The sequence below is a fragment of the Impatiens glandulifera genome, chromosome 5 (genome assembly GCF_907164915.1).
Source record: "Impatiens glandulifera chromosome 5, dImpGla2.1, whole genome shotgun sequence".
In the NCBI taxonomy this organism is placed as follows: Eukaryota; Viridiplantae; Streptophyta; class Magnoliopsida; order Ericales; family Balsaminaceae; genus Impatiens; species Impatiens glandulifera.
Window position 1 is genome coordinate 13,153,859 of NC_061866.1, and position 9,478 is coordinate 13,163,336.

Consider the following 9,478-nt stretch of genomic DNA (forward strand, 5'->3'; position numbering starts at 1 on the left):
TGCACACTCACTTCTAAGATAAATCAAGCCCTTGAATAAATAAAAACTTCAAGGTTATGTTAATTTCTATTAAACACAATCTCAATCCAAATATTATATTACTCACCAACTCTATAATTTTTTAAAACCTATAATCTAAATTTAACCTCAAATAATAATAATAAAAAGAAATCCAAAACCAAACAAACTTAAAAGAACATGAAATTATGGGACAATCATTCCAAGTGAGAGAAGTCACAGAATTTCTTTCTGTGCAGACCTCATCATATGTGTCATCATGCACCTTTCACTTGTGGCCAACTCCTCTCTTTAAGTGAGAGTGAGAGAGAGAGAGAGACAATAAAAAGGAAACTACTTTCACTTTTCACCGCCCCTCCACAAAAAGCAAATACTTTTATATCATCTCAAGCATGTAGGTAAGTAAACACCTAAATGACTACATTACACACGCACGGGGATAGAGAGATATAAACAAACCTTCATTTCTTTGCTTCATATTGTGGGTTTTCATTAACATCCTTATTCCAACTTAATTTAAAGAGAAAGAGTGAGAGAGAGAAAAAGGCTCTCAATTATTCATCTATTTGTTGGCCTCTTCTTTCTAGCTAGCTAGGTTATAGTCATATATAAGCAAAGAACATCAATCTTTACATGCAGTTGAATAAAATGGCTGAAGAAGCACTTCCAATTGGATTCATAGAAAACCCACAAGATGGAACCAATCCTCCTCCCTTGAAGAAGAAAAGAAACCTCCCCGGAACACCAGGCAAGTCTTGATCTTCTCCTTTTTACTTATTCTCCTTTTTAATCTAGATTTTCAGGATATTCATAAACCATATATATATTCTTACTTTACTTAGTTGATCCCATATTGATGCTATCCAAAAAATGATATATTCTTATCAACTCTTTTATATGATATAGATCCGGAAGCGGAGGTTATCGCGTTATCTCCTAAAACCCTAATGGCGACGAATCGGTTTTTGTGTGAGATATGTGGTAAGGGGTTTCAACGGGATCAAAACTTACAACTTCACCGACGTGGACATAATCTACCGTGGAAGTTGAAGCAAAGGACGGGAAAGGAGCCGAGAAAGAGGGTTTATGTTTGTCCCGAAAAAAGTTGTGTGCATAATCACCCGTCAAGGGCTCTTGGAGATTTGACGGGAATCAAGAAACACTTTTGTAGAAAACATGGAGAGAAGAAGTGGAAATGCGAAAAGTGTTCGAAGAGGTATGCAGTTCATTCTGATTGGAAAGCTCATTCGAAGACTTGTGGCACTAGGGAATACAAGTGTGACTGTGGCACAATATTTTCTAGGTAATTAAAACCACTTTAATTAATTTGCTTTTTATTTACTCGATTTGTTATCACACTATATTTATTTTTTTGCAATAATCGATAGATCTAAACTTTTGTGTATATCCTTGCCTATAGGGGTATCACTTTGATTTCAATAGAAAAAAAACAAAACAAATGAGCCCAATCAATCTTGATCTTATCTAGCATGAATCAAACACTTCATATGTCTCAGATTGGGCGTCTATGTGTTCCATTGAATAGAAAACAAAAATCAACTATCCTAATAAACTTGATCTTGAACTCGCATTAATGATGTGTTAATAAAGAAAAAATATCAATGTGTCCAATAAATCTTGAGTTTATCTTGGTCTAGCATAAGGATAAAACATTTTTGAATATTAATAAAGTGAATGATGATCCTAAAATTAGATGTTTTTCTCTTAACACATCTAATATTCCATATTGTGCAGGAGAGATAGCTTCATTACCCATAGGGCATTCTGTGACGCCTTAGCCGAAGAGACGGCAAGGGTGAATGCTGCATCAGCCTTAGCGGCACACATCAACAACACCAATCCTATAACGGCTAATCTCAACTACCCTTTCATAGGACCACCACAAGTTTCTGGAATGTCCCAAGTGCATTTTTCTTCCATTTTCAAGCCGATCTCAAGTCATTTGCCAAATGGGAATATCGATCCAACGAACCGGGAACTACCTCTATGGATGGGTCAATCAAATAGTCCCCATCAACTACATGTCCCATTGAGCTCGGAATCATCATCTTTAGCATATGGAAATGATCCTGTGGCTAATCCTGATCATTATCAGCTAAATTGGATATTTGGCAATAAACTTGTTCCAAATAATGTTGATCACCATGAGCTATTATCAGCCACAAAGAACAATAACATTAACACTTCACTTCCTTTGAGCAACTTTGGGCAGAAAAACAATGAGAACCCGCAGTTTGTAAGTATCCCTTCTCTCTTCAGCTCCCAACACCAATCCAACCAACCAAACTCAACCGCAAACATGTCTGCCACGGCTTTGTTACAAAAGGCAGCACAGATTGGGGCAACTTCTTCGGTCAATACCTCGATTCTAGGAAGTGCTTATGCCATGAAAGGCAGCGATCAAAATGATGGACGATTTGAGAACAAATTTTGTGGGATTTATGGTAGTAATCTTGGAGGAGATATGGAAAGCTCGAGGAATGACATATCTCCATTAAATCAATTGCGCATATTCCCAACATTGTGTCAAACTATACAACCGAACGAGCAAGATTGTAACGCGGGTGGACAAACAAGGGATTTCTTGGGGGTTGGGGTTCAACCCATTTGCCACCCTACACCCTTGAACGGATGGATTTAATCAGATTTGATGAAATGGAATCTTCTTGGAAGCCAAAAATTTTCGAAGGGAAAAAATAATAAGTAAGTGAGGGTAATAGAAGGTCGAGAAGAGATTAGTGGTGACGAATAATGGAACAAAGAAAAAGGTGGAATTGGAGTAATTGAAGGAAGGTTAAAGTTAAATCTTGAGAACTATTCAAGAATAGTGGAGAAATTTTAAGAGGCCATGCATATTCTGTGATGTTGCCTATGGAGAAAAAAAAGGGGTTTTGGTTATGAAAGGAATAAATAAAATGTGGGAGCAAACATTTGAGCCTTATAATTTCAATACCTAGTTTACTTGAATTGTGATTATCTTGGAAAACAATGCTTTTCTTTTTTTTTGAAAGATAATTTTATTTATTGATGCAAGTATCTTAACAAAACAAATCCGAGTCATATGTGGGCAAGAATTAATCAATAAACACCAAAATTTTAAAGGTAAACAAAAAGCTAAAAATTGAAGGCAGTCTAAGATCCTAGATCAATATTTTAGAATTGTTTTTTATTTTACTACGTACTGTCAGGAACATGTTAAGCTATATTATTTTGTTCAAATTTTAATTATAGTATATAACTTAGTTTTTATATTTCAATTTATAATTATAAAAAGAATTCGAGCTAACAAATTATTCTTAAAATTATTTTTATAAGATCACGTTGCACATAATTAAAACAAAGAATTAATTTGGACTCACACCAAATTAATTATTAAATAACCGGACAATTTTATATAAAACTTAAAAAGATTATTTATAAATAAATAAAAATAACGAAATGATTTGGGTTTATATGAGAGTTAAAAAAATAGAATTGCAAAACAAATAGGCCTAAGCCTCCTGGTCCAAACCAAGTCGTAGCTCAGCTAGACCAGCCGCAGAGCGACAATTTCAGCTCAACGGGCACCCGAACCAGCCATGCCAAAGCCACGCTGAGATATGGGTAACTAGAAACGAATCTGATCGTAGCCCAAAATTTGAAATAACTCGGGATATGATTGACTTTAATGACTGCATCAAAGATATAGGTTGTATCGAGCCTACCAATTATGGGAATTTCTTCACTTGGTCTTCTACGAGAAGAAATGAGCAAATTAGAAGAAGTAGAATTGACAGATGTCTGGTAAATTAGAACTGGATTAACCAATTTCCGATAAGTCAACTTCACATTCTGAATCTGGGTATATCTAATCACTGCCCGATTAAATTGTTCTGGAAAAAGAAAGAAATGTTCAAAAGGCCCTTTAAAATTTTCAATTTCTAGATGGAAAACGACAAATTCAAGGGTATTCTCGAAAGCGTATGATCTACAAATGTCAGGGGATCCAACATGTACACAGGGTTTCTGAGAAGCTTAAGCTCCTGAAGAATCATCTTCAAAGCTTTGACAAGAAGGTTATTAAGGGATGATAGTGATGTACAACTCAATGAAACAAAAAGAAATGTGCTTGAAAACTTTAGGAAGCTGAGTCAGTTTGAAAAGAATTTTCTTAGACAGAAATTAAGACATAGTTGGCTCTCGTTGGGTGACAAAAACACAGCTTTCTTCTACAGAAAATGTAAGGCTAGAAACATGAGAAACAATGTATACAGGCTGAAGAATGATAATGGTGAATATGTTCAGGGTCAAAAGGGTGTATAAGATTTGGCTATCGATTTTTATAAGCAGTTTATGGGTATAAGAATGTAGCATCAAAGTCACTTGAATACCTTGTATCAGATTATTGATACGAAAATCTCTACAGAAGATAGTCGCGAGTTGATAAGGGTGGTCACGAGGGTTGAGGTTAAAGAAGCTCTGTTTAGTATTGATGGGAATAAAAGCCCGAGTCCTGATGGGTTTAATGCACAGTTCTTCAAAGACAATTGGTCGGTTGTGGGTAAAGACGTTACTGATAGGGTTCTGGAGTTTTTCAAAACAGGAAGATGTTAAAGCAATGGAATACATCGATTCTAACCTTGATCCCCAAAACTACGGTACCCGAGAAAGTATAAGATTTTAGACCAATTTCCTGTTGCAATGTGATTTATAAAATAATTTCAAAAATCATTTCTAAACGATTTAAAAATGTCATTGGAAAAATTATAAATCTTAAACAATCTACATTCATCCCCGGTAGGACAATCTCTCATAATATTCTTCTCATGCAGAGCCTTTTAAAAAACTATGAGAAAAAGAAAATATTCCCGAGAGTGAATTTTAAAATAGATATCAAGAAAGCTTTCGACTCTGTTAGATGGGAAGCCATTTGGGACTTTCTGGTTGTTTCTACTTTTCCTATGATTTTTATTGATTGGATTATGCAATGCGTTTTATCACCCTACTTTGTTGTTAGCGTCAATGGAGTTCACGGAGGCTATTTCAAGGGGGAAAACGGGGTAAGGCAAAGGGACCCCCTCTCTTCTTACCTTTTCGTAGCTATCATGGTGATCTTTGAGAGCATCTTCGTGATGTTCCGAAATAATTGTCCATACATCTTTCACCCATTCTGTGAGGTAGATGAGGTAACCCATTTATGCTTTGTTGACGATTTGTTCATTCTAGCGCACGTAGACATTGATTCCATTAAAACTTTTAGGGCTGCACTAACGTTCTTTTCTGAGGTTACAGGTTTAACTATTAATGAAATAAAAAGTGTGGCATTTTATGGAGGCGTGAAGGACGAAACAAAGCAGGACATCTTCAATATCATGAGCATCAAGGAATGCAACTTTCCCGTAAGGTACTTAGGAATTCCGTTAACCGCGAAACAGATCAAGATCTCACACTACAAGCCACTGATTGAAAAGGTAAAAAACACGATATCTGGCTGGGCAACAAAAAAACTTTCTTATGTAGGAAGGATCGAACTTATCAAAACCATGGTCATGGGCATAGTTGGCTACTGGGCACAATAGATGGTCATTCTGAAGAAGGTAATGAAGGAGCTCGAAACGCTGATGAGGAACTTTATCTGGGGCAGTAGCGGGAGAGGAGGAAAGAAAGTCAATTGGACCGCTCTCTGTAAACCAAAGGACGAGGGAGGCATCGACTTGAAGAATTGTATCGAGTGGAACAAATCTCTCACTTTCAAGCATTTGTGGGCTTTGGAGCGCAATCAGGAGTCACTATGGATCAAATGAGTGCGTACGAGGTTTATGAAATACGAAACCAGCATCTAGACCTGCAAAATTCATGAAGGTATGAGTTGGTCTCTGAAAAAGATTCTTAAACTAAGAAGCGATATTGCAGATCTTTATGACATCCGACTAGAGGATGGGAAATGTACTCTATTCTGGCACGACCCCTAGTTCGAAAACCAGCCTATCATCCATAAGGAGGAGTTTCAAAATACCCATATCAGAAGGGACTGCGCAGAAGGGAAAATCAAGGACATTAAAGACGAGAATTGAGACTCACTCCTGACAAGAAATCCAGAAGGACAGAGTATACTTGATCATATAAGTAACATACAACTACATGACAAACTGGATATTTATGAATGGAAAGATGGTATCGAAGAAAATATGGGAGGTAACCTGGGAAAAAGCGCAAAAAGTAGAATGGGCTCCTCTTGTATGGTCAACGAAAATTATCCCTCGATACCAGTTCATCCCATGGCTCGCCTTCTGGGAAAGACTCAACACTCGTGATCGTATCAATAAGTATACGAGCATCCCGAACGTGAGCTGTCTTTTATGCAGAGAAAATGAAGAAACCATAGATCACCTATTCGGGAGCTGCTGTATTACTTCGAACCTTTGAGTCAGATTCTATAAAAGCCTGGAGTTAATCAGTTTCCCGAGCGAATGAAATGAAATTAAAGAAGTGACACTACTCAAAGCTAAGGGAAATAGATTTGCAACATGCGTGTTCAAGTGCGGCTTTGGAGTAGTGATGTATAACATTTGGCAAGAACGGAATGCAAGGGTATATGGAAGAACCCGCAGGAGAGTTGAAGAGTTATGGAAAGATATTGTATCAGATTGCAGCGCCCTCACGGGAACGTGGAGAAGAATTCCAAGCACGAAGCAGAACTGTAATATCTACAGGAACTGGAATTTACCGTTTTTTGAACTCACTAGAATTGAAAGCATTGTAATGAGATAATTCATTTACGTTTTTAGCTTTTTAGATTTTATTTAGAATATTACAACTTCAAAATCATTCTAGGCCTGTCTAGAATGATCTCTTAAACTCGTGTTTTTTTTCCCGTTTTTGGGAATTTTTAATGAAATGACGCTAAGTCGTTTCCCCCCCAAAAAAAGCCACGCTGAGACCATGGCTCGTGCCGAAGCCATGGCGAGGACACAGAAGCCGAGCCTTTTGGACGGCTATAAAACACCTTAACGACGTGTTTTTATGACGTCTTTTTCCTCGAGAACAATCTGCTTAAACATAATTATTTTTTGATGGGTCAAAAAGTTTTGAAAGAAATTACTCACTGTGACCAGTTTCCCAAAAGTACCAAATTAAAAGATCAACCGAATATCCCGAATTTTCCTTGAGAAGTTTCAAAACCGAAAAGAGCAGATAGATCTATGTAGGGATTTGGGGTGGACTTTTGAAAAAGAAAATTTAATTATTATTTTTTTACTGATAAATGATGACATACCATTAATTTCTTAATTTTTTTCGATTTAATTCACTATTTATTTGTAAGAGATGAGTTTCTCATCTAAAGAAATTAGGGACATGGTTTGTATACTGGAGAAAATCCACAATTCCTTTAATGGTTTCTCTTTAAAAAAGTGTCTTACTAAGGGTGGTGAGATGAAGTACCCAAGTGAGATTATCACTATTTACATTGGCGGTTGGAAAGCTTTCAATCTTAGGTTGGTAACCCAAGATTAAGTTACTAGTTGTGCCCGAGTACCTTTCATAAAATAGTCATCTGTTGACTAAACATATGAGATGCGCATCCTCATTAGTGGAGAGCGTTGGTATTAAACTAATTTCATTAATTAAATGAAAATGATATTTAGGCAATTGAAATTCAAATGAAATTCAAATATGAATTAATAGTGAAATTTAATCTAAATAAAATTCACACCAATTTCAAATGTGAATTAATTGTGAAATTTAACCCAACTAAAATTAACACCAAATTTAAATGTGAATTAAATGTGAAATTTAATTCAAATAAAATTCACACCAAATTCAAATATAAATTAAGGTGAAATTAATCCAAATGAAATTTACACCAAATTTATTTTGAATTTTAATACAAATGAAAATGAATTTGTTAATGGTTACAATTAACATTAATGATTTGAACGAGTCAATTAACAAATGTTGTTAATTGCAATTGTAACTATAAAATATTTATTGATGGAAGTAATTTGCAAGGATAATGAAAAGGCAAACAAAGATACCCATTGAATGTATGATGGATTAGTAGCAGTTGAATTAAAGAATTGATTAATGATTTTAGAGTTTAATTTCAACTATAAATATTCCTTCACCTTGTATTCTTTTTCACACATCATTTTATCACTTCCCACTCTAAAATTAATGATTTTTGCATATGATTCACAAATCATAATTTGGTAAACTTGAAACCCTAACTTAATAACATAACTTAATAACAGTTGAAACCTTAATCTGATAACCATATAATGTAATCAACCCCTATTTCAAATGAAATAATAATTTTATTTCATTATTTTTGATTGAAAACGTCTAATTAATATTTTGAGAAATAATTTTATTTCAATCCTAATTTAAGGAAATAATTTTATTTCATTATTTTTTAAGGTAATAATTTTATCTCATTAATTTTAATAAAAGGAGGTTTCAGTCAAAATATTATTTTAAGAAATAATATTATTTAATTGAGATTTTTTAGGAAATAATAATATTTTTTTATTTTATTGGAAAATAATTTTTTAAAGAAAATAAAATTTTAATTTTATTTTAATAAGGTTAAGTTTAAGTAAATATACATATAAATAAGTTTATTCGGTTAAATTAATAAAAGAAAGAGTCAAACTATTTTTTTTTAGTATGATTCAAGTTTTAATATTTTGTGACCTCTTTAATTTAATTGTTTAAAAGCTTGAATTTTGAATGTTTGTAATGGTGAATCTTCATGTGACTTTCTAATCGGTCCAAAGGAAGATTATTAGTTGATTAATAATTTTAAGGATTTTACATGAGAATATCAAATCAATCCAAAGAATGGTTTGTTATCCGTAAAAATATCACTAGCAATTAAATTTCATTATCCAAAGACATGAATTTGATGGTGCACCAAATATTTTGGATGAGTTATGTTGATTATTTTAAATTTGATTGAAAATTAAAGAATTGAAAAAGTTAGTTACAATTTAAATTATGTTCTCTTTTCAGCTAATGTTATAAATATTCATGTCAACTTAAGTTCAATCACAGTTCTTAATGGTTCCAACTTTAAGGATTGGAAGGAGAACATTCAGATAGTTCTCGGTTGCATGGACATGGATCTTGCGATACAGTTAGAGAAACCCACTACTCCTTTGGCTTTTAGCTCTTCTGAAGAGAATGCTATATTTGAGAAATGGGACCGCTCTAACCGTATGTGTATTATGATCATAAAACGTACAATTCCGGAGGTGTTCAGGGGTGCTGTGTCTGAGGACACCACCAATGCTAAAGATTTCCTTGTAGAAATAGAAAAGCGCTTTGTTAAAAGCGATAAGGAAGAAACAAGCACTATTCTTAAAAGCTTGATTTTAATTAGGTATAAGGGCAATGGTAATATAAGGGAGTACATCATGGAGATGTCTAATCTTGCATTAAAACTTAAGGCATTAAAGCT

General features: G+C 34.3%; 1 protein-coding gene across 1 annotated transcript; it reads left to right on the plus strand.

Moving 5' to 3' along the window:
* The first annotated feature begins 521 nt into the window (after positions 1-521).
* LOC124939813 (zinc finger protein NUTCRACKER) lies at positions 522-3,065 on the plus strand. Its single transcript, XM_047480260.1, has 3 exons — positions 522-766; positions 925-1,321; positions 1,774-3,065. The coding sequence occupies exons 1-3, from the start codon at positions 652-654 to the stop codon at positions 2,678-2,680; spliced, it is 1,419 nt and encodes a 472-aa protein (XP_047336216.1). The 5' UTR covers positions 522-651; the 3' UTR covers positions 2,681-3,065.
* The last annotated feature ends 6,413 nt before the right edge of the window (positions 3,066-9,478 follow it).

Bases quoted from the DNA above. Each gene is read 5' to 3' on its own strand.
- LOC124939813 (XM_047480260.1), top strand. From the start codon at position 652: ATGCAGTTGAATAAAATGGCTGAAGAAGCACTTCCAATTGGATTCATA. The intron at 767-924 runs GCAAGTCTTGAT...TATATGATATAG, and splicing joins AAACCTCCCCGGAACACCAG to ATCCGGAAGCGGAGGTTATC. The intron at 1,322-1,773 runs GTAATTAAAACC...CATATTGTGCAG, and splicing joins TGTGGCACAATATTTTCTAG to GAGAGATAGCTTCATTACCC.